The 26,703-nt window shown below is 34.7% G+C and overlaps 2 protein-coding genes across 2 annotated transcripts in view; one reads left to right on the top strand and one right to left on the bottom strand.

Moving 5' to 3' along the window:
- LOC123537146 (putative ammonium transporter 1) overlaps positions 1–15,060 on the bottom strand; it is a 29,533-nt gene extending 14,473 nt beyond the window's left edge. Inside the window, exons 1-9 of the mRNA XM_045320723.2 lie at positions 14,856–15,060; positions 14,423–14,620; positions 10,251–10,340; positions 9,409–9,636; positions 8,641–8,747; positions 5,704–5,841; positions 5,097–5,330; positions 4,087–4,225; positions 3,397–3,491 (exon numbers count right to left, since the gene is read on the bottom strand). Coding sequence (XP_045176658.1) covers positions 3,397–3,491; positions 4,087–4,225; positions 5,097–5,330; positions 5,704–5,841; positions 8,641–8,747; positions 9,409–9,636; positions 10,251–10,340; positions 14,423–14,552 — 1,161 coding nt within the window. The 5' untranslated portion in view covers positions 14,553–14,620; positions 14,856–15,060. The remainder of the gene's footprint in view (positions 1–3,396; positions 3,492–4,086; positions 4,226–5,096; positions 5,331–5,703; positions 5,842–8,640; positions 8,748–9,408; positions 9,637–10,250; positions 10,341–14,422; positions 14,621–14,855) is intronic.
- Positions 15,061–18,066: 3,006 nt separating this feature from the next.
- Positions 18,067–24,002, top strand: LOC123535841 (uncharacterized). The gene is made up of 2 exons (XM_045318595.2): positions 18,067–18,302; positions 22,796–24,002. The coding sequence occupies exons 1-2, from the start codon at positions 18,067–18,069 to the stop codon at positions 24,000–24,002; spliced, it is 1,443 nt and encodes a 480-aa protein (XP_045174530.1).
- The last annotated feature ends 2,701 nt before the right edge of the window (positions 24,003–26,703 follow it).

Here is a 26,703-nt window from a genome sequence, read left to right on the forward strand (position 1 = left end):
TAGTTCCATTTTCAGGTATTTGATATGACGTTGCTAGGGAGCGAACCCATGTCCTTCCGCACGTGAAACAGACACCATTAAGCGGCTACAAGCCTAAGGGTGTATTATGGCATACAGACACTAATACGGAAAATGGCATAATGGCGGATTCAAAATTGTCCACAGTTGTTTTGCTCTGTAGAGCTATTATCCTTATTTTCTTTGCAATTTTTGGCTAAAACTAGAATGTGTCTGTAGGACACAGGGTGTGCCCCCCTCCTGGTACATTTGTCACAAATAAGGGGAAATAATTCAAATGTTTGCAGTCTTAAGGGGGTATAGCCTCAAAAAATATTATGAGAAGGATTCATTATTCTATACCATATACTTCTTGAGCTATGAGCATCACATACAAAAAATCCACTATTTTGGCTACTTCAAGGGCCATTACTCTGTAATAAACGCTAAGATTCTCAAGAAGAATGCCAAGTGTGCAAGGTCGCAATATGATAAAGACTCAAGCAAGGTTTCATAATTTACATTAAATACTTTTTGAGTTAGGCACATAATTAGGTGAAAATGTGCATTTTTTTACTATTTCAGGGGCCATAACTTTAAAAATAGGGGGAGGAGCCAGCAAATAAATAAGAGGTGTGCAAGTTCATATCATAATAAAGACCCATGTAAGTTTTCATCCATTCATATCATATACTTTTTGAGCTAGGTGCCTCACAAGGTGAAAATGTTCATTTTTGACTATTTCGGGGGCCATAACTCTGAAAATAGGGGGCGGAGGCAGATAAAAAATAGGAGGTGCGCAAGTTCATATCATGATAAAGACTCACGCAAGGTTTAATCAATTTATATGTAATACTTTTTGAGTTAGGTGCGTCACAAGGTAAAAATGTGCATTTTTGACTATTTCAGAGGCCATAACTCTGGATATAGGGGGCGGAGCCAGATGAAAAATAGGAGGTGCGCAAGTTCATATCATGATAAAGACTCATGTAAGGTTTAATAAATGTATATTAAATACTTTTTAAGCTAGGCGCGTCACCATGTGAAAATGTGCATTTTTGACTATTTCAGCGACCATAACTCTGGAAATAGGGGGCGAACCCAGATGAAAAATAGAATGTGCGCAAGTTCATATCATGATTAAGACTCATGCAAGGTTTCATGAATCTATATCAAATACTTTTTGAGGTAGGCGTGTCTCAAGGTGAAAATGTGCATTTTTGACTATTTCAGGGGCCATAACTCTAAAAATAGGGGGCGGAGCCAGACGAAAAATAAGAGGTGCGCAAGTTCATATCATGATAAAGACTCATGCAAGGTTTCATCAATTTATATCAAATACTTTTTGAGCCAGGCGCGTCAAGAACTTCGGACGGACGCACAGACGCACGGACGGATGGAAAAGAGCAAATCTATATGCCCCCACCACTCATGGGGTAGGGTGGGGGGGCACAATCAATGAAAAAAAAAGTTACCTATTGTTCCTATAGCGACCTAAGTATGCAAACGTAAGCTCGGAAGGACGGAAGGAGAGCGTTCCTATAGTCCCCTCCAGTGTTCCACCAGTAGGGGACTAATAACACACAAATGGAATAAAGCCCCGAAGAGGCTGTATGTTAAATGTGTTTGGCCGAGAGAGCTAAGACGCTTTTCCTATGGAGATAAAGACCCAGGGTTCGATGAACAGCAGAAAATAATGTAAGACGTATTATTCCAAGTAAACATATTTCCGCACTATTTTTTTTCATTTTTCTCTGCACCAAAACTTTCGAAAACAACATTTTATCAAATTTTAAATCGAAACCATCTAAGAATATAAGTCTCAAACTATGTTTAGTTCAGAAATAAGAAAGTTATGGCCGTTTATTTAATATCAATGTTATCTGATTCGGCATTAATGCAAAGCTGACACACGCGGATGAATACAAAAATGATAAACAAGGGGCTCGTATATGTGTGAACCAAATTGTTTGATTAATAACAATAATACTGGAATTATTTATGAGTGAAAGAGAATGAAGAAAAGATCACTCCTGTGCACATTTATAAACAATCTAATAATTTTCATATAATGTTTTAGGATTAAATTAATCAGAATCAATTTAACTAACATCTGTTTCCTGGCCTACTCGACTGGGAGTTAATCGTTCAATTAACATTTGTATGGTTGATATATACAATTCAATGACAAACATTTGAGAGAATTGCATCGATACCTTTGAGGATAAAGTAAGTTATGTTTAATTAAAACAAACCTCAGTTCTTGTCTTGATATTCCGCTGCAGCAAATTGCTTCTAAAAATAACTTGTTTATTGTGTCAAATGCGTGTCTGGTGTTTTGTGCAATCGTAGAGATTAATTAATTTCCCTAGATTAACATTAATGAGATTGCATAAACAAGAAAGTAGAGTGGGCTGATTTTGTACTTCAACGATTTTAATATTTTTACACTAAGTGTCAAAAAGATATTAAAATCCCTTGATGGATGGCAGGGTTATGGATTGCACAGGAAAACCTGAAACCTATTGAAATTTGACCTCCACGTGTGACCTTGACCTTTGTGTTCGGGATCTGGGTGTTGCGCATGATGGACGGACGGACGCTGCAATTACTATATGCCGCTCCCAAGGACATTGAGGCATAAAATCTGCTTACAACGAAATCAAGAAAAATTGTTTCAACTCTGCGTTATTGACCCTCACGAGGAATGGAAATAACCTTATACAATAAAACATTGGCAAACCCGTGTTATGCCGGTAACGTAAACGGCAAGAAAAAATGAATAAACGACCAAGCCGGCGTACGCCGATTACGCGAGCTACAGGTTAAAAACAACAAATTTCTAATTTATTATGATTTTCTATAATTGTGGCCTGTTACAAATAATTTAGAGCGATTTTTTTTTCTTGTCGTATTGTTCTGCATTTACTGGTAATAACTGTCTAATGTCTATCCGAATTTATATCGAGAAAAGAACCGGCGCAAATCGGCGTTCGCCGGATGGAACCGGGAAGTGCACAGAAGCCAAATGAATGCCGAGCTCAGTGGTTGCCAGTCAGACGGCCTACTTCGCATATGCGAAACGAATTGACCCAATAACTGCAACTTTAATGAAGATCCATCAATCCACATGTCAGAAAATGAAGTAAGTTTTGGGATTTACTGTTATTTGTTTTCATTTGTCTTGATACAAAAGGGCATACTGACTATACTAATGATATTTTATCAAATAACTTTAATAAGGAGTTTCCGTCATTTGTTTCAAGTTAGAAGTTTTAAAATTGAGCTAAATAATCATTTTTGTTATCCTCCAATACAAAGGGTAATTAAAAGTTATAAGAAGAGAATATAAATTGCAAGATTTCTTATTTATCATGGTCACTTGTATCAAGTACTCACATATGCAGAACGCTTGTCCCAGTTGTAAATGATCCCATAATCAGAGGAAAACAAAGGCACAGTCAGAACACCAACAAGCCCTCCTCCAAAATGCACTATAAAAGTGAATATTCATATATACTGGTAATTATTATCCTTTAGCCTGCTAAATTTTTAAAATGGACTGGTCCACATTCAATTTGGGTAATACCATTTATTATTTGAAGGGGTGTTCACTGAAAATTTACTGACTGAATAGCGAACTGTGCAGACCATGATCAGACTGCATGGATATGCAGGCTGATCTTGGTCTGCAGTGGTTGCAAAGGCAGAATCACTTGCCGCCAGCAGGCTAAGGGTTATTCAACACTGGTTATTGACATTTATCAGACTTCGGACTGGACACGAATATGCAATCCAAAATGTGTACAATCTAAAATTTGTCTTCCAATTAAGTCATTTCGGTGAAAATATCTAAGACCTTTCTTTCATTTCAGATTTCAAAAGGAAACACCATGATTATTTTTTTGTTTTTTTTAAAGTTTGAAAATCAAAAAGATATTTATACATCAGGTGTAGTTAGGTAGTGTCAAACGAAATATTTCCATCAGTTTTACACTTCTATGCTGTATTTTTTTTTTATCAGTAATCAGTATGATTATAAGGATATTTGTGTCTAATAGAAAAGGGGACAAAAGAAAGAATAGTTACCGGCAGTGGCGTCCAGAGGATCGTCGACCTTCAGTTTAACTACCAGCCATGTAAATATCATGTATGCAATACCGCCCAATATACCAGTTATAAAACCCATGTATGTCTGGAATTGGTTACACCCTGCACATATAGCCACCTGAAAATAAAAAAATGAGCATCTGTTACTAATGTAATCAATATAAAATTGAGATTACATTATTGTACACTGTATGTTAACATGAAATCCCTATCATGAATGCATTAGTACTATTTTTTTTCAAACCATCACCAAAAGAAAATGTTTCATTCATTTTTTGTCTAACTTTTAACAAATTATTTTTAAAGGATTACTCAAATTATTAAGTTGAATTTGAACATACTTGTGTATGTTATTGTCCTATGTTTTCCTATATTCATATTTAAAAAGAACAGTCGAGATTAATTTAGTGACAAGACATTACATGTATCTGGCCCCGTATTCACAAAACATTTATCGGTCTCAGCTGAGTTTGAGTTTGAAATTTTGATATCAGTTTACGAAACTCAAGGTAATACCACTGGAATAATCATCATACTGATAGTCACTTCAAATGTTGTAACTTAAAATTAGTTTAAACCTGCATTTAGATACAAATGACAATAAAGTTTCATATCAAACTCGCTGAGTCTGAAAATGTTGTGAAACGGGCCTGGTTTCTGCTTTTGTTGTTGTTGAAATAATCGAGTTCATTCACCGTCTAATGCCAGAGAAGGGTCGTGTTGGATGTTAAACGTTTGATTGCCCTCGTGAACAGACCCAATCAAAGCAAGTCTGGTATTATTTTGCTTAGTTGCGGTCTGTGCCTAAAGTTTTAAATCAAATGACGAAAAAAGTCTCAGAAATGATACTTGCTTCGCTCTATCACTGCTGCCCGAGTTTTAATAAAAAAATGGAGATGGCGTTTAATTTGTCCTGGAATGTGACTAAAGCACGGGAATTGGAATCCTATAGGCTATACGCGACAAACACAAACCAATAAAATAATTACCATTCCTGTAAGACAACCATTTAATGTCGTCAGAAAACTCCATTTCTTGTCACCAAAGTATTTTATCTTATTCAGAATCAGTGTAGTAAAGGCACCACCACTTGCCGCCAATACTGTGTTGACAACAGCAAGAGCGATTGCAGCGCCATCTCCTTCCGCTGATATGGAACCCTGGGAAGATCCGTTGAATGCAAAGAACCCAAAGACGAGTATAAAACCACCAAGTGAAGCGAACTGTATAAGGAAATAAAAATAAAGTCAAGATAAATATCAATGCACTGGTGTAAATAACAACACTAATATATTAGCCATCGAAGATAAATTATGATAACTTTTAGGTGTCTTTCCATATAATATATTTGCAATCCGATTATTTTTCGCAAAAAAAATAATAATGACCTACTTAGTATCTAATGCGGATATAGGACAGCGAGAGCAAGTTAATTAATTAAGTGTCTGTACATCGGAATTGGGTGTCTAAACAATATAATGACATTCAATACCGAAACTGGGTGTTTAAATGCCGGAATTGAATGTCTGATGCTGAAACTGAAAGTCCAAGTACTGGAATTTAGAGTCGAAATATCAAAATTGAGTGTCTAATTACCGGAATGGAGTGCCCTCTGATATCGACAGGTTTTCCAGTATATTTATCGAACCTACCAATACGTGGACCGAGTGCCCAAGCCCCGACAAAGGCAATTATTCCGCCTACCATATGCACTACCCCGCTTCCTGCAAAATCCTGTAAGACACAAAAAAGTTTGTGATATCATGCACGACGTGCACATGTACATTTTTATTTTTTTCTTCAGTAACGTGTTTGGTGACATATTTAGAAAACACACTAAAATTTAGGCGTCACGTTCAAAAACACTTGCTTAGTTTATTTTTGTAGTTTTCAACAGTGTACATTTACATGTGTAGATACATTTATCTAAAACTGAAACAAACATTTGTTTAAAAACGGCTTTTCCGCACAGATGTACATTTTAGAAGCCGTTCAGATGAAAATACGTGGTAGTATAACATTACCTCAACAGCCAAGTAATTGATTTATTAAGTGGCTGCATAATATGCCACACCATAAAACTCAGTTGAAACAGTTTATCTCAAATATGGTTATAACTATTACCAGTTATTTGTTTTGGGGCGGAGCAGCCACTTTCAGTAATCGATTAGCTATTTATAAAGCCTAACAAAAGATTGTACTTAAAAAAGATATGTTCCTTCCATAAAAAAATATACTGAATAAACATAAATATTCAACAAAAATAATGTTTTTTACGAACAGGTCAATTTGCTACTTAAACAGTTTTCATGCAGAAAAGTCTGGAATATGTTTTAGCATAATCATTTCATTGCATAAGAACTTGCATGCTATCGATGAAATGAGAACATCCAGTACTATAATTACTACAATGTTGTATCTGCAAAAATAATATGGATAATTTTGAAAGCTTAAACACTATTATGTGAAGTATTGTCCCTGTTCACTCTACATTTTCAAATCTGACAACAATTACTCTGCAAAAATCTGGCATAGATGCCTTACCCATTTACAGGTTTGGTCCAACATTTGACCTTTCTGATTAAAAAAGACTGAAAAAAGAAATTCCTTATCACCCCACTCCTCCCCAGTCAGTCTCTCAGAGCTTTGATTAGACACACAATGTACTACATCTCTCTTTCTTAGTTTATTACAGATATGCCCTACTCTAATCATTTTCTGTAGTTATTGTACAAGAACGGGCAATGCTTAATAGCACCTATACCTTTGCATAATTGATAATGATACAGGTGAAGATAAAAAGAGGATGGTGAAGGCATTTCAAATGAAAAGACACCCCCAGGGCACGGAGTGATAATACGCTGATAATGTAAACCTTCACACAGATCGAAACAGCGTAACAGTGCACTTATTTAATGACTGTAATGACATGCCCTTAACCCTTACCTGCTCAATTTCTATAATGAATTTGTCCATCTTTCAATTTAGACAGTACCATTAACTGTTTAAAAAGGTGCTTACCAAAAATATAATGACTGAATGGCGGACAGTGCAGATCTTGATCAGACTACACGGATGTGCAGGCTGATCATGATCTACACTGGTCGCAACGGCAGAATCAGTTGTGTCAAGCATGATAAAGAATATATTCACATTTGTTTACTTGACTGTACGATTATATTACAAGTAAATGCATGTTTCGTCCTTTATACTGTAGGTGAGGGTCAGCCCTTAAGTATGGCAAATCTAGCGTTAAAACAAGTTGTATCAGATCATGTGACCTGGATTATGCACTGTGAATATTATAGACCAGTACTATGCTGGCATGAATGATAAGAGCCGTACCTGGTCGCAAATACACTATGTTGGTTTTCTCATAAATGGATCTCTAATCAGGGATGGAATATACATGTATGTCAGTACCATGCCAGCACGGATGACAAATTCTACGATAGAACGAGGTGCATGTAGTTCATGGGTTATTAAAGAAGGTCAGTACCATGCCAGCACGGATGATAAATTCTACGATAGAACGAGGTGCATGTAGTTCATGGGTTATTAAAGAAGGTCAGTACCATGCCAGCACGGATGATAAATTCATGTAGTTCATGGGTTATTAAAGAAGGTCAGTACCATGCCAGCACGAACGAGCCGCAGGTAGTTCATGGGTTATTAAAGAAGGTCAGTACTATGCCAGCACGGAGGATACATTCTACGATAGAACGAGGGGCAGGTAGTTCATGGGTTATTAAAGAAGGTCAGTACTATGCCAGCACGGACGATAAATTCTACGATAGAACGAGGTGCAGTTAGTTCATGGGTTATTAAAGAAGGTCAGCACGATGCCAGCACGGAGGATAAACTCTACGATAGAACGAGGTGCAGGTAGTTCATGGGTTATTATAGAAGGTCAGTACTATGCCAGCATGGACGATAAATTCTACGATAGAACGAGGTGCAGGTAGTTCATGGGTTATTACAGAAGGTCAGTACTATGCCAGCACGGACGATAAATTCTACGATAGAACGAGGTGCAGGTAGTTAATGGGTTATTAAAGAAGGCCAGCACGAACGATAAACTCTGCAATAAAACGGGCTGCAAGTAGTTCATGGGTTATTAAATGAGGTCAGTACCAGACCAGTGTGAAATGTTAAATCCTGGTCAGTATATAATGAACTGAAGTATGGTCATTGAGCATTAGGGGATGTTAGTGCTAGACCAGTATATGATCCTAACCTTTACCCTGCTAAATTTCTATAATGAACTTGTCCATCTTTCAATTTGGACAGTACCATTACCTGTTAAAAGGGTTGCTTACCAAAAAGATACTGACTGAATGGCGAACAGTGCAGATCATTTTCAGACTACAAAGATGTGCAGTCTGATCATGATCTACACAGGTCGCAAAGGCAGAATCAACCGTGTCCAGCATAATAAGGGTTAAGGTGCAATCATGTCACGGCGTATAGAGTTCATCAGTACCGCGTCACCACGGATTAAACATTTTCCTGCTTTTGATACGATGTACTTACGTTGTATCCGATAGACACAGTTTCACCATCAATTTCGTATGTGTCGCCATTTACAAGCCAGCCCTCTTCAGACCACGCCCAATGTGTAACCACGGGGTAAATAAAACCTATTGTAGTCAGAAAAATGTAGATTAACATTACAACACGTTTGTCATATAAACTCTTATTTTAGATTTGGTACCTAGTTTACTAAAACCTATGCACGTTGCTATGGTTCTTTAAGCAATGAGTTAAGGCAGCAACGTCATCAATATTGCCGTAAGCATCAAAACAGTGTCAAGCCTTGTTTGTTTGTTAGTTAGTTTGTTCATAAAATTTTATTTTATTGGGTTTTAAGTCACAACCACACAATCAAAGTAATAAGACGTCTTTACTGTTGTTAAATGGTGAGGAAAAATACATGTAACCGGCCGCGCAATAATTCTGACACGGGTAGCAACCGGGTAGAAACACCGCCCTTTCGCAAGCCAGCTGTAAGGCTTCCCTCGCACAACAATCCGAGCAGAGCTTGAACCTTCAGAGTTGAGAAACAAGTAAATTAAAGGCAGTGACTCTAACATATCTACCACGGAGTCTAATTACATTTCAAAAGTCCATTCGAAATAGGGAGATAAAACCCTAAATTGTACACGACGTTTGAATTCATTTCCTTAGAATATTTCAAACATAATAAACAGAGAGAATATTGAGATATAGTGTTTTATGTAATTATTTGACTTTTAAAATAATATGCAAAAAGGATTTGGAGGAACAAACATCAAACTTTACCTGTGACTAGTGTACTATATACAAGGTAAGCGGTAAAGTCGCATCTTTCTGCGACGGCACCAGACACTATGGTTGCCGCAGTGGCTGCAAATACAAACTGGAAAAACCAGTGCGCGTACATCGTTTCTGGTAGGCCACTGTGTGCAAAGTAGGTGTAGCCTATGAATGCATTGCCCTTTCCAAACGCCAAAGCGTATCCAATCAGCCAGTACGACACGCCTCCGAAAACTGCAAAAGAGGAAGGGCTTTATCAACATAGCAACAGTTGATGCAACATGAAAGTGATAGTCTTAAATTCGATGTAAACATACAACCATTTTTTATATTAAATTTCTTTCTATCTGTACACACTAACTATGAAATTAATGAAGAGGTGAAGAATGAATGTTATATTATTGTTAATGGACTTTTCAACTGGGCATTATGATATGATATATACCAGCAAAATACATGTATCACTGCACAATATTGCACAGCGGAAAAGTCCATAACTGTTTTATTATATGAAATATAGAGACCCATAACTGTCGTTAATTTCATGACCGTAATAAAATGTAAAAAGTAAATACAGATATATGTAAAATGGCGCTTAAATAAACAAAAAGATGACAAGCGCCTTTGAATTATAGCATAAAATACTAGTATATAGATATTTAAGGTAGTGGACCCGTAATGACAATCAGAAAATAACGTACATGTTTTCTTCTTATGGAAAGTCATGTCCGCGCTGAGCTACATTAACGTGCGAAGAATGCCGAATCGCATAACGAGACAACGTTTTCACACGGAAATAGCCGAGTGAAATTACGGGCATGTACCTTAATTTACATATGTAAACTTACAAGAGTCAAGGGCGTTCTTTATGAGGATATTTACGGTATTCTTGCTCCTAACTGCTCCTGCTTCTAAAAACGCAAAACCAGCCTGCATCACTGAAACAGACAAAAAAGTTTTAATTTACGAAACGAAGATTTATATGAACAAGACAAGGTTTTCTGGACTTAGTAAGGCAGGTTCAGTTACCTGCAGTGAAAACAGCAATGGACCTGATAATTAGCAAATAAAAGTAACGATTTTTATCTGCTACTGTAACACATCTAACTAGCTACTAGAACTGTTTAGAGCAATTGTCATTTTAATTAGGGGGTCTATAACAAATATTATGTAAATAATAATTCCCTAGAACAATCTAAATTACCTTAATATTTATATATAATTCCTTCGCATCTGAACTCCAAACAATGATTTTATTCAACGACAAATCGCAAAATGAGTATATTTATTCTTAAATGAATGATTCCCTAGAAAAATCTAAATTACAGTAAATGATAATTCCCTAGAACAATCTGACGTACACTGACGTACACTAAAAGGATAATTCCTTACAACAGACCAACGTACAGTAAATGATAATTCTCTAGAACAATCTTACGTACATTAAAATGATAATTCCTTAAAACAGACCAACGTATGTAGTAAATGATAATTCTCTAGAACAATCTGACGTACACTAAAATGATGATTTCCTGGAACAATCTAACGTACAGTAAATAATAATTCCCTAGAACAATCTAGATTACAGTATATCATCATTCCCTTGAACAATCTAACTTACATCAAAATGGTAATTCCCAAGAACAATCAAACCTAAAGTTGATTATAATTCCGTAGAACAATCTTAATAACAGTAAATGATAATTCTCAAGAACAATCTAACGTACAGTAAATGATAATTCCCATGCTTATCAAAAACATTGTATCCAAATTTTCCTTCCACCATGTCTGCCATTTTTGTATTTCCTCCAATTCTATCGTCAACTCCGAAACATTAGACGAATTCATCTTTTGCAATATCTTTAATCGATGTTTTAAGTATCTTTAATACGCAGACAGAGCGGCACAGTGTACTACTTCATGCATGTTTTATTTTTTCTTATTTTGTTTTCGTATTTTTCTTTCCTTTTAGCTCATTCGCTTTCTCCGTTAATGCATCTTTTCAACTGGTATAATTACAAGATGTACGCAGCGTCTAACCAGGTAACATACCAGTTCGAATGTATTGAATAAGTCCATTTCCAAGAATTTCTATAAACGCGCTTATCTTTTTTTTTTTCTATAAAAGTAATCTTTTTTACCGTTACTAAGACTTTTAGCAGATTAGCAAGGAATGAACTTGACTAAAACTTTCCTGATATTAAGTAATGCCGTTCAAATCATGGAAAATGATAACTGTTTTTATCTTTGCGGTGACTTGCGTTCGGCTTTAATTAGTTTTACTAAGCTAGAACTACCTTAAAGTCTTGTGGGAGACGTAAATGCAATCTTTTAATGCATCGTTCTATATTTAAATGTTCGTAATTCCATTAAAGCTCACAATACCCTTAGGACACGAAAGGCTGCCCGTTTTTGTATATATACATCAGCCCATGACAACATAAACTGATTTCATATTTCCCATTGGGAAAGTACAGATTACTAAATGTTCCACTGTCTGATTTAATGTATAGGATACATGACATTGGCATTGCAGATATTTTAAACAATAAAACCATGTTACTGAGGATTTTATTTTCATATTGAGCTCTGGCATTTGGTATATGCCAGAAGGACTGCCCTGGGACAAATAAAATAACCAATATGAAATCATTGATTAATGAAAATTTCATTATTCAACACTGTATTAGTCGGAATGTTTTAAAGCAGCATGCCTCCAGATTTGGCTAAAAAATAATCTTTCTTTTAAAATGAAGTTTGATCATATTATGGACATTAGAATATGAATTTTTGTTTCTAACATATTTTAAAAGTTCCAATCAAGAAAAAAGATGACCGCGTCGGGAATCGAACCCCGGACCGCCGCGGCAATAAAGACATTTTCCCGTCGTCGTAACCAATAGCGCTATAGCTGAAGTAGTGAATAATGACTTCATAATATAGATATTTATAATCGAGACAGTTTACCTTGAGTAAAAGCGTGACAAACGCTTTTCGATTTTAATTGTAAAAAGTAGTAAAAACAGCAAATTCTCAAGTGCTTCCGTAACAGAAAGTTTGTCAGTAATTAAGTTTTAAAGCCTTCTTAAGAAATATAGCATTTATTTCAAGATATCTAAACAAAATAGTTTGGGTTTTTTTGTCAAACGATCTGGAGGCATGCTGCTTTAATTTCGTATTAGTCCTATTTCTTCGTATTCGTCTTGATTGTTTTTTGATTGTTTTTTTTTTTTTTTTTTTTTTTTTTTTTTTTTTTTTTTTTTTGTTTTTTTTATTCATATTGGCTCAGTTGAATTTGGTATTGGCTATGTCTGTTTCATGTGATAGGAACAATTTGAATCATATGACGTCAAATATTGCTCATTTGAATAATAAGATCAAATTTAAGAAGTTATTCAAATAAATGCAAAAATTCATTTTCACAATGGCCATCAAAAGCACTGTAGAAATAACTTTAATCAGTCCTAATCAATGTTGCACCAAATTCCCACTAACTAAAGACGCATAAATTTTGCTCGTTGCAACAATGAAAACGCATTTGCCTTCTTTGTTGTTTTAAATAAAGACTTGAGGGCAATTTTCTCTAGGGACCTCCACACAATCATATGATATCAAAGTATATGTTACTGTGTAAAATATGTCACATTACCACGACTTCGCAAATATAGATACTATGTGAATTATATGGTACATATCGGAACAACTATCTGAATGACATACTCATTTATAAACTACGTTACGTTACAATGGAATATTTGCCATACTGACGTTTTAATTTCAAAATAGATTTTATATCCGATGCGTGACGTCACTGACGTCAATTTCATCTATGTCGCCGCATTAAAATGTTCTTGAACGACGATATTTTCAATTCTGATAAAGCTAAAGAATATTTATAATAATGATTATAAGTGTAGATGCGTATGTAATTAAGAGATAATTAGCTTTGCATTGAAAAATACGTGGAATATTTTGCACTCCTAAAGTAGCACAATAACTCCGCAGCTGAGTTTGCGCATATCTCTCAATAAAGCGTGCATATAATTTTCTAGTATTAAACAATTTTCTACCAAGAGAAATGAATAGTCCTATTTATCCTTCCATCGCCATAAATATTAAAGATGAGTTTTCTTTACAACTCAGAATCGCATGATTTCAAAAATCAATGCTTTAGGTCTAAAGGCTAAGGCAATAAAAGTGCTTGATTAATTGATTAATTAATTATTTCATTAACTGATCGAGTTGAATGATATAGAATGCTTATAGTACATTGGAGTAATTCTGCAACTTAGAAGTGTTGCTGGAAACCACCGGCGAAATCTTCGTCAGCAGTGTAGGTAACAGATAATAGAATATACGAAAAGAGAAACTGTCATAAAATGTTACTTAAATGCGACTGAGCACCTTTAATGTTTTACTGCACATGAAGTGCATGATGGATCTATATCGCTTAGAAATATGTTAATTTATGTTTGGGTAAAGATAATCTAAAGGGAAATTGACAATGATTTTGGATTTATTCCATTTTCTATAATAAAACGAGCACTCGCAAAACATACATGCCGCCCACAGTGTTTCCAAAGATTTTAGACTAATGATAAGGTACTACTCTCTTATAGAACATTATGTGCCCAGTCAAGTTCTGTTTATATGCAGATATTGTAATACTTCTATCAATAGATTAGCCGTTCTTTCTTTTTTTTCATCTTTTTTTCTTCTTCATTTTTTTAATAACTCCGCTACAAGCAACAACAAAGTGATGACAAAAGAGTCGAATTCCAACTCCTACCCCAATCCCAAAAAATTCTAAACAATTCATCCAGTAAACGATTTAAACTATGAATTTATGAAAATTAACGGTTATACACAGAGACATCCTCGTCCATCACAGGTTCGAACCAAGGTAGACAATTTCATTGACAATTTCAAAAATTGTAAACAAAAATAAATTTAGTGTTATTCTTTTATAAAATTAGGGAAAACTTTATTGACCAAAAGTTAAATTGTCAAAATGACTTACGATAAATTATAAATCCCATCACTATTAAAAAGAACTGGTCCATATTGTCCGCATTTGTAGCACGGCTTTCCTCCAAACCCACGAGACTCTCGTTCAGTTTCGACAAAAACTCTCTGGTAACTTCAGCCATTTTCCCTCCGATCTCCAGTGAAAATGCTAATTAATTTTACCAAAATTAACAGTTTTTTCCGCTTTTAACTGAAAAATATAAAAAATTGCTATTAAATGCTATTAAATGTTAATATCAACAATAGTATGTTAACATATGTTGAAAAGTTTGACAGAATATTAAAACATAGTGTGGAATAACGTCTATATCAGAAGACGACATCTTGTTGAATGGATCCTGTTTAGTGGTCAACAAGAGTCCAAAATTATCCAAACCAACATTGTAACAACAAAATGATCCTGGCCAAAATGCCGTCCTTGTTACCTGTGCTCATACAATTATTTTTTAGATACAAGTTTGTCGCCCCAGATTTTTCTTCTTATCTAACTATGATGTTATAATCCTTGCACTAAAAGAAATAACGCATGTGTTAGCTAGTTTTAAAATGTCTCCATGCAAACATTAAAGATATCCTGAAATTATGTAAACCTGATTTTATCCTGATGTACGTCGCGTTATTTTTTTGCAGTTTTCAAATTTTCGATCCTATCCTTACCACAGGGACTACGAAAACTACCGATCTGTATATTCTTCATGCATGTAAATGAAATTAGGAAGCATATAACTGGTGCATAGATTCTGCTGTAGACCGGTGTATAGTTCAGACTTGAACTTGGTTTACTTGAAGGAAAAACATGAAAATCTATTATAACAGGATTTTCTATATTATCTGTATTTTCGGTCTATGCTCAATACGCATTTTTTCGGGTTAAATGTAAATTATATGTAAATTTATGCCTTCGGACATAGGGCAAATAGTTTAAGCATTTCAATAGGCAAATCTAATCATTTTACTTCAATCGCGGTAAATAAATAGTTCATGGGGATTTAATGCAACATTTTTTTTTAGTTTAACGCACATTTTTTACCAATTTTTAAATGGTGTGAAAAAAGATGTTTAAACAAAAAACTACTGGTAGGTAAAATGCAGGTTCGCAAGCCGACATAAATGCAAAACTCTAATTTAGCATATGGTGTGATGAAAAAATTCATTGTTGCCTAAAATTAAATGAATTTTAGTCCGAAAATGTGTTAAATGGGTAATTTCACTGGTTCTGACAAGCCTCTGTGGGCACAATGTTCACGGACACTCAAGTTTTAGAGAAATTAGTTTAAAAAATCGGTTAATAAGAGCTGTATTAACATAATCTCGCTATCTAAAAGATCTGCAAATACCTGAAAGAAATGTCAAAAACTTTATGCATTATCATAATTTTTACGTTTATATGCAGAATATGTATCGCAAATATTATGTTTATTTCGGCCGAAGAACCGAATACCGTAGTTCGTCTTTAAACACAACCCTTATTAAGCAATGGGCATGTTCTTTTCAGGGACTCGTGTTACATGAAGTAATATGTATAATATGTATAACAGTGGAAATATTTTAATGAAAATACTACATAGCAAAATTCTGGATTAACTTTTGAGAAATAAAGGCAGACATACTAAATACAGTTCTCATCATACCGTAAGCATATGTATATGGTGTTAAAGAATCACAGTTAAATGATCACATTTATATAAGTAAATAATATTAATGTGACTAAACTTTGATGGAAAAGGCGTGAAAACATTCACGTCTATATACTAGTATACGGTACATACGGACCGAGTCCTTTAACCTTTAGCATGCTAGATAAATTGTCGTCTGCTGGAAATGTCGTCTGCTAAAATTGTAAAGTTCATTCAATTTGCTCCAAAATTGGAAGAAATATTGTCAGAGTAGCAAACAGCTTGGAACCTGATCAGACGCCGATCTGGTTCCAAGCTGTTTGCAAAGGCTGTTAAATTCGCCTGCAGCAGGCTAAGGGTTAAACAGACCATAAAATCAAAACAAGTTGATGCTAAATTACTTCGTCAAAATGTCAGTTAATCAGTTAAAATAATCTCAATATCTTCAAAATTGTAAAGAAACTTGCGGTACAGGTTTTTCCAGTTTCAGTTGCCCCCGGTATTCTCGCCAGCTTGGGGAGTATGATGCAGCTGATAAAGATGTACAAAACCCGCTATGGTCCATACATATTAAACGCATCAAACCATCCATGATCAACCGGTTATTTAAATGTAAATGAATAACACATATTACATACAAATTAAGCGGAAAAATGAAAACTTACTCTTAAACATTACCACTACTTTGACAATAAATTATCGTTGTAAAACTGTTATATATTAGTCGAAAGCGTATTCTAACATATGATAGGGATAACGCATGTTTTAGGGCCTTTTTCGGCCCGGAAGGGCAAGAATACCGACGTATCCTGAACAATTCTGCAGATGTTATAAAACGAACTGAACACGCACTAACGCCATTCTTGTACAAAAACATGCAAAAAGCTAATGATATTATAATGCAATAATGTTATCCATCAACGTCATAAAATGCAATTTTGTATCATTACAAATATATTCTTTTTTGTGTGTTTTACGCCAGAATAGCATTAACGCATGAACGTTTGATATGCAGATGATCCAGATGGCTCATCAATGGTTGATGCCCGAGCTCGGTAAAAACATGCGTTATCCCTTCAAACAAAATGACAATTCATTTTAACACGTCCGATATAGCATATAATACATGTGATACTGAAGCCTCAAACTTACGGCTCTTGCAAGTTTTTAAAAATATTGTTAAACTTTGAATACAAACTACTGTCGGTTTCAAAATTTTTAGTACTCCATTTTTAGATTGCATGAAATAGGATGTACTCTTGGTTTACATGTAAACAAAAATTAGAAAGGATATACATGTATATATAACAAAAACATTTTTATGTTGCTTTATGGGGTGGTTTGGTAAAGTATTCCATTGGCCCTTTATTCGTTATGGTAACGAAGCTATCACATTAAAACTTTAAAGACGACTATTGAGCTACAATAACCAAGCGTCTTTACATGTATATGCAAAATGTATACGAAAATTGTTTTAATGACACTGGACAGAGATTTCTTGACCTACAGTTTACAAGTTTATATGGGTTTGTTATATCAGTTATTATAAAATTAATTGGAAATTTCTACCCAAAATATCCGCTTAATATCTGATTAATACTAAAGTATTAAGAATCCATAACTTAACAATAGGATCACGTACATTAATCCCAAATGAAATACATGTTGTAAAAATATTTCAATAGAATTATTTGATCATGTCATAAGTCCAGTATTTAAGATCGAAACTTCAGAGTGGTCGCTGTGTTTATTTACTTGTTTAATATATACTTAATAAACCATGGACCTGAGCCAGCATCTTTGAAGTAATTTGCGTGGGAATTCATAGAAGCTTTACTTTGTATGTTCGGATATGACCAAAGCGTTTGACTAGCCATTTTATTGTTGACAGAATGCTTAATTGAAGAGAGAAAAGTATTATAATAAATTATAATAATTATAATATAATTTAATTGGAGATTAAAGAGTTTTATAAGACAATGAAGATAACTCTTGTAACTAAGATAGAAATGTGTTAATTATGTCAGAAACGGATGTTCAGAGGCTGTCGCTCGTGGGAGTCAATCCCAACAGCCGCTCTTTAAAGTTTCTTAACACGAAAAACAACATAGCATCACTGAGCCTTAAGAAACAGTTAGCGTTGTTCGAGCGGCAGAAATCCTTCAGTATCGCGCTCATTGACTCACAGAGGCACGATGCCCAAGCGTTGCTGAAACAGGTCAAAAGGCTGGAACATGATTCCGAGGAAAATCAAAGGTTTGTAGAATTTGATTGTTCTATCGCAAGACGAAGGTCAGTGTTTTTTAAACTACATGTATTTTCTTTCATTATTTTGTTAATTTTACAGTTTACATTTTATATGTTTATAAAAGGCTTATTGATAAACTAAAAAATGACTCACGGGTTGAGAACTGCTGAATCAGAAATATATGGACTTTCCGCAAATTTAACAAGACGTAAAACTAAATTGGCATAAAATATTAATTTGGAGACCAGTCTCTGAATGGGCCATATCCATTGGTCAATTTCAAATTTATGATCAGATTCAGTCGGTCAGCTTCTTGAGTTTTGAGACTTTGTCTCCAAATATAGCTTTGTAATCCCTTAAAGTACCGGAACCAGATAATTCTTCGGTTATGCATAAACTTTACTTACACTGAAGCTAGAACAGCTCGGAAAACTAAAATGAATGTTCATTCATTCATTCATTCATCTGTAAAATGTGAAACCTCTCTAATTCTTACTCGGCTAATAGTTAACTCAATTTAGCGAAACTATAGGCTCAGTTGCGCAGTTAGAAATTGTTTAATAAGTCATACATCAGTCAGTTAACAAATTGATACTTCATTTTATTTATTGGCAATTCGGAGTTAGCAACCACGTTTCAGATTTAATAATACATGGTGAATAAAGTTCAAGAAATGGTAAACAGTATCTTTAAAAAAATGTCAATATGAGAGTTTTATTTTATTTGCCGCAAAAATTCCATTTTGAACGAGTATACATACTCCTTCACTTAAGAGCAACCCCAGTTTTGAATCGTTTACTGTTACACACGCAACAACAAAACAAAACAAAACGTTAAGGTTAAAAAGTTTCACCAACTGATACTTAACACGTGAATTTCAATATGATACTGTTTTTTAGAATACAAACTTTAAAAAAAGTGAATTGAGCCTCGTGGGCAGGCAGACCTTTTTAAAAGTGTGAAACGGTAAGAATATAAACTTTAGCTTGCTGGCGGCAAGTGAGTCTGCCTTTGCGACCAGTGCAGACCAAGATCAGCCTGCACATCCACTTCCATGTAGGCTGATCATGGTCTGCACTGTTCGCTATTCAGTCAGCAAATTTTCATTGAAAACCCCTACGAATAATATATGGTACTGCAAAAATTGAATGATGGGCCGGTCCATTTTAGGAATTTAGCAAGGTAAAGGATAATAGGACTGGCATAATATAGCTGGCATTTTAAAAAGAAATATCAACGTGAATCGAAGCTGTATAAAATGTTTATCTTCTAAAATTCATCCATTGTTTTCTAGTAAAAGATGTTTTAACAAGTTATTGTTTGCATTATTTGTTATTTTCCCTTTCAAAATATAAACATTGATATACCATTCCACTGCATAATGAATCATTTATTCATCGTTTTTAACCAAAATCAGCATTTCGTGATGATTTCAGAAAATTTCAAATTATCGAATTGCATCCTTGTTTTTAAAATATGCATTATTACATTGTGCAATAGCTATAATGAGGACCCGGGGAAATCAAGTCACGTAGTTATTTCATCGGATACATGGATAAAAATTCCTAAGGTGGCGAAATGCGATCTACCCTAATTTTATAAAGCAGTTAGTTAAGGTAGTTCTGCACGTTTGATAAACCGGAAGTGATGGCGTAACGTCATTTATCCAGAAAACGTAAGATAAAGCCTGGATTCGGCGTACGGAAATGAAAATCATTTTATGAACTATTGGCAACATGTGAGTAAATTCATTACAATGGCACTGTTACTATCTTTCTAAAGTTAAACTATGAAATTAAAACACCTGACAGTTAAATATTTCAAAATAATGTCTTAAAATTAGCTTGAAGTATGCGGCTCACTTTAATCATAGTCAAATATCTCAAAAATAATAAGCACACGGACCTATACTTTTAATTTCATCACATTATAGGCCATGTGTTTATTTACGACTGTGAAAATGTTCAATAAAATCTACATTTTAGAAACAATTTCTATCCGCGAGCATGTTATGAAAGTTGTGATTTTCCCATAGGCTCCCATTATGAAAAATTGTGTCAGATCCAAATTTTCAAATAAGTCTAGCAAAAAAATCAAGCACACGACCCTATCTTTTTTATTTGCTGAATTTTCTAAGTGTATTCTGAAGTTTTGAAAAGTCACAATTTAATCAAATTCTACATTGTAGAAAAATTTCGATCCGAACGTGGAGAAGTACCTTAATCAAGTAATGATTTTTCGAAGAAATGATATCTTCTTTTACAATTTACAGTTTTCCCGCTTTCATCATCGAGACTTGAGTGTATTCAAAGGTACACATATACTAAATGAGTTTAGTAATGAAAATGTGTATATACAAAATCTCATTTTTTTCTTCTACTAATGCTGTAGAATGTTAGACAATAGATAGATCTCTTCTCAAATGTCTACATGTTAAATCAATTCATCCCTCTCTAAACTGTGGGGTATATTTGCATTTTACATCGTTAGTAGACTCTTTTCATCGTATGTATGAGGTATGCATGTATATCCGCATGGAGTTTTCAGTCCAATGGAAATGAAAATATAAAACTTGAAGCTATCCGCAAAAGCTTCTTAATAATATTTTTGTTTGTGCAAAATGTCAAATATTATCACAACCTCAACTAACTTTTTCTTTTTCCTTTGCGAGTTTAAAACAACCATTTAAATCACTAATGAAAACTTTAATCACAAGAGTTAATCAGTGAGAAGAGATTAACAGATTACGGTTTTATAAACTGTTAGTAATACGATATTTGAAACATGGCCAGTTCATGACCGGCGTAACACGTTTAATAAACCCCGTTCAGGGTAAAATGACGAAATGTCTGTACAATATATATTGTATAGAGTTATAGGATACAAACTACTAAATTAAATGAAAACTTAGCTGGTGTAGTAACCAGTAGTCCAAATATAGATAGTCCTAGCTCGTGCCCTTTCTCAATATCATCATCTTTTCTTTTCTACTACCGCGTTTTAGTGTATTTTGTAACATTCTGCCCCTGTCGCTAGATAAAAATGGCGATGAAAGAATTCTATGTCTAGAAAAGAGGCATTTCAAAGAATCAAAAAGGAGTAAATTCGATGAACGTTATTAAGTAAGTAGAATTCATACAAAGTAAAGAACAGTCGAATTTAGTGTATATTAAACCGTGTAGAACTAAGTTTAAAGACCAGTCACAACACCAGAATCTGACTGGTTGTATCTGTGCATAATTATGAAATTGACCAATTGGAAGGTTGTATTCTGAGGCATGTCTCCACTATGGATTGGTGTATTGTCGGAGCAATGTAGGAAAATGACCGGCGGTGCAAAAGCTAATAAAGAAGTCACAATGAACTTTCGATCTGTTTTAAAGATGTCTCGATTTATAGAATTTTTTAATCCACCCATACTCATATTAAAGGAAACCTACTGAATTTTTACAAGCTGGATGAATGTTATATAATAAGTAAATTTATTAAGCCCTTGTCTGACAGGATTCGAACCTGGACGTCAGTGTTTAGAACACTTGTTCTTTCATTGCAATGTAAATGTTTGATCGGTCATTTCAACATAGTTTTTAATATTTTGGAAACGGTAATGGTGTAGTTTTACTGTAGTTTGTCAGATGAAATGTGGCCGATATAATTAAACTAAAAAAAAAAATACGAGTATCTTGACAATCTTGTTTGATGCTCATCTATTCATGCAGCCGAATATAACTTGGTGCATTTATTAACGGTTAGCTCCATATTTTGAGAAAAGAAATGAAACGAAACCAAGTCATAGAAATAAAAGGTTATTTTACATGAAAATTTAACAGGATAAAAAAACATTTATATTACTGTATAAAACAATTGTCAATTTACTGATATAAACATTGAATTCCGGAAAAGAACTGCAAAAATGGGCCACACTTTCGGACAGTTCATCGCCTTTAAATCTCACTATTTTCAAAGAACTATTTACATATCTTTGTGTTGATGCATTTGCAATAATGTCCAAGTGATGAAATTATTTCTTTACAAATGGCATTCATTTTTAAAAGAGGACAACTTTTTGAGAATATTTAAGTATCCAGTCGTACAGGACAGTATGGTAGAACATGTAATGGACAGGTAGATTGTTGGTAAAGATGTTGTTCGTTTATCAAATATTTCTGTGTTTTGATGATATACTCCTAAACCTTAAAGACGCGCCACAGAATATTTGTATTCCTTTGTTTCCATGATAGCAATCATACATAACTTGCATGAAAAAAAAGAGAAATACAAGTGTCTAGTTACAAACTGACAGTAATATATATTAGGCCAAGACAATGTGTTTAATGCCAATGTTTGGTGTATTAAATAGAGTTTAGACCACACTTTGTTTCTATATTGTAAGACAGTTATTTATCTATGTTTGCAAAATAGTACTGAAAAGAGCTCCAAAACAGGACTTGCACAATAAACAAGTTATGTATTCAAAAATATTACTTGTTCCTAATTTCAGATTACTCGGTCGAGATGGCGATTCTATTACTCCGCCACCCCCTGTAACTCGTCAACGACGACGTCGGAAGATTCGTCTTGCGAGAACAGCACCGGCGCATATGCATCATTCCGACGACGAAACTCAACATACAGCATTTGACAAAAGGCGCCAAGATGTCAGATCCGGTCCGGAGACGCAGGCGGAAAAAGATCAAATGCTAAAATTAGACAGAAAACAATCCGTGTTTCTGCAGTTGCCCGGCAAAGGAAAACAAACGCATGCTTATTATGATATTGATGTGCCTAAAAGACCAGAGTTACCTAGACCCAATCCTAAAACGCTGCTTGATGTAATGGTAGGACTGAATGCGTTTTCGCATTTACCAAGAGCAAGAAGCAATTCAAATGAAATGAGTGATTCATATCGCGGAGACAGTCGAATGTCGATTATTGATGAAGATTCAATTTATGGTAGCCATGAAAATATAGCTAGATCATTCATGACTCAATGGAAAAACAAAGTAGCCTCCCGTAAGTTTAGCATAATTAATAAACTTGATAGTCAAATGGCTCCACCACCAGTGCAAAGGTGCGACTCCATTGCTCTTAGCAGCGTCCCGGAAGAAGACATGTCTATTCGCGGTCATTCTCGAAATCACCGGAAGTCAAAATGGACAGTACGTCATCAAATGAAACAACCGTCTTTACCAGCCATTGATGATGAGGAAGAACGTAAAGAACATTTTTTAGAATGGATGGGTGAACAAAAAGCTAAGCTACGAATAGAAAAAGAATCTGTGTTTGCAAACTACCCAAAAGATAAACAAGCCCAGAGAAGAAAGTCTTTTACATGCTGGTTACAAGACAGACAAGAACATATCAAGCGTGACGAGTTCAGCGATGAAGAAGATGACGACATAGCAGATGGTGTACGGGAATTTCTTGAAGAGGATGATGATGATGTAGACAACGGAAAACCTGCAAATATTGGCGATTTAATGAGAACATTATTGAAAATAAAGACCAGATTTAAAGACCCACTCGATTCCCGTGTAAGGAGATTCAATAAAGAAATTGATGCATTAAAGGCAAGAGATGAAGCTCTTAGGAACAAAGAGCCAACGGCGTCACAGAAACGTCGTTGGAAAATGTTAATGTACGGAATTGACGCGGCTTTAGCGGATTCTAGTGATGACGAAGATTATAACTATTATAACACTATCTGATGCGTGTATGATAACCTTAAATCTTAATATTTGTTTGAATGCAAAATACAAGAAAAAATTCTATGCTGAAGCTGTTGCTGAAAATGCGGGTCGTCCTCAAAAGCAGGAGTCACACCATAATTGATAATAACATCCAAAAAAGCGCAGCGTGTTTCTCTGACATTTGTCTGTGGTCTGTGAAACGAAAGCAATGGCAACGGTTGATCTTGTTAACAAGTCCAAGAGTATATTAATCAGTAATCAACCAGAGGTTCAAACTTAAAGCAAAAGCTGTCAAGTTCACTTTGAACAAAATGCGATGAAAATTGCTAAATAAAAGTGACTGTCATACATATTTACTATTTTTAATTTCGATTTTTTGTCAGAAATAAAACGCCAAATGCATGTGTTTCAACAGAACGACACAACATAATTTCAGCCGACTGGTGTTATGTGTAGATCAAACTTGTTACTAGTACCTTTAATAATGAACAAAAAGTTTATAGTAATAGGTCCGTAAGGAATAGCGATAATTTCTGTGCCGTTACGAATTCCGTATTCTCCGTACAAGCTACATTAGCAAAGTAACCTCTGGAGATTAAGTCATCGCACGTATATTGCCAACTGTCATTAACGGGTATGGGTATATTACCTTAAAAAAATCAAGTTGTTTGCACGTGTCCAAGTATGACTCAGAGAGGCGTTAAGTCCTTCATCTGTGACCGGGTGAGGCATATTGTTTTATGGTTAATTAACTGGATTAAGTGAGTGAGTGAGTTCGAGTTGATTTCTATTAATAGACCGATACATGTCGTTTTCAATTAACATTTCAGTCTGCACGTGGACCGGTCACCAGGGGAGGTAATTAAAGTCACGGCTTGGGATTAGCTTATTACAGACCAAAGTTCAGTTTGAGCTATTTTATATTAGCTTGAAAGAAAGCATGGAGTTTTTTTTTTAACAGCTCCCGTCACACACAAAAAAAAAATCAACAATTTCTTGTTTCTCGCCTCATTTTATTCCATGCCTTTTCACCTCTTGTGTATACATATAATAGAAGCTCGGCCAGTATAGATCGAATAATTAATAACTGGCATTTCGTAAACTGGCGTATTTTTCAGTCGAAACTGGTCTTTTGATTCGGTCATTTTAAATTACTTCATGTTTTTCCCCCAAAGAAAAACACGGAAGAATGTACAACAGATATATTCATCCCTCCTTCCTATCTGGCTCTTTTCTATCTTTTTTTTCTTTTTTACGAGAACACGTTTTGATTGTTCTCTTAGTTTTAGGTTATGTCTAAGAACCAGGTTCAGTCAAATTACTATTCGTAAAATTAAGATAAATATATAAAAATACTACGAATGTCAGTGTATTTATAATTATTATTTCAAGGGGAAATATAAATGGTGCAGACAGTACTTCTTTCGTAGTTCTTTACTGTATTGTGTCCGTAATAACATTATATAGAAGTCTTGTTCATGTATAAAGGGACATCATGAATTCAAGTGAAAAAATATATTTTTAAAATATTGAAATTGGCTACCGCAAACTCGGGTTATTCTACGATAAACCTAATTTTGATATTTATTATTTCTTAATTATAAAATATATCTTGAGCACTTATTACCTCTTAACAACTAAACTAGTTGGTTTTGAGACAAACCCGTCATATAACTGTCAGCTGTTAAGTGCAATTGCATTGACGTACGATGCAGAAGTAGGATACTGAGCCAGAACACATCTAGGATCGTAATTATTTAGAACGACAAGAAACCATAAAATGTGACAAGTCGGACTACACTTGGTGTGCCATATTTCGGACAACTAGAAAACAGAATGTGACAACTCGGGCCGTATTTAGGACGGCAAGTGACCAAAGCAGGTGACTGCCCGGGTCATAATTAGGATGGCCTGTAATCAGAGCCGGTCGGACAACCCGAACACTATTTCGGACGATAACGATTTTCGGACCACACAAAATGTATTTTGTCGAAATGTTCTTGAACAACTCGCATGACACTGAGGTCAACAATAATCATTTTAAACAAATTAAAGTCAGCTATTGCAACTTTAACCTATGTCGACATTTTATAGTGAGCAAATATATCGTAATGCGAAAATCAAGTTTATCTTCAACCAAATTAAGTTTATCAAGTTTATCTTTAACCAAATCAAATTTATCTTTAACAATCATCCTGAAAATAGCGCTGACACATTTGGTCTGAAAAAGAGAAAAGCGTAAGATTTAAACACTCCCAGTTGGTTATACCCACACGAAATAATCCATTGAGCTACAACACCGTGAAATCATTGCGCAGTCTGTAATAACCTCTTTCTCGTGTTTCAGTTATTAAAACACACTTTTGCTATATCATTTTAATATCCAAATTAGATTTTCCTTTAAAATCAGTCATACCTCTCAACGGTAATTAATTTCGGCTTTCCCTATGCAGAGAATAGATGTTTATAGAAAAAAAATCTGCCTCGACTGATCTTTTATTGATACTGTTTACCGTAGTTTTTTGTCAATAATTCATGCTTTATTGATTGGTCAAATATCCTGAAATAGTACTCATACAATACATTAATTACTCATTACCTTCTCTCATTAATAAGAAATAGATGAAAGATGAAAGAAAGAATTGCCAAGTAAGTATGTCGTGCGCTTTTCATTTTTTATACAAAGAGTTACATGGTAAATTTGCCAGAACGATTTCAA

Source organism: Mercenaria mercenaria, chromosome 17 (assembly GCF_021730395.1).
Source record: "Mercenaria mercenaria strain notata chromosome 17, MADL_Memer_1, whole genome shotgun sequence".
In the NCBI taxonomy this organism is placed as follows: domain Eukaryota; kingdom Metazoa; phylum Mollusca; class Bivalvia; order Venerida; family Veneridae; genus Mercenaria; species Mercenaria mercenaria.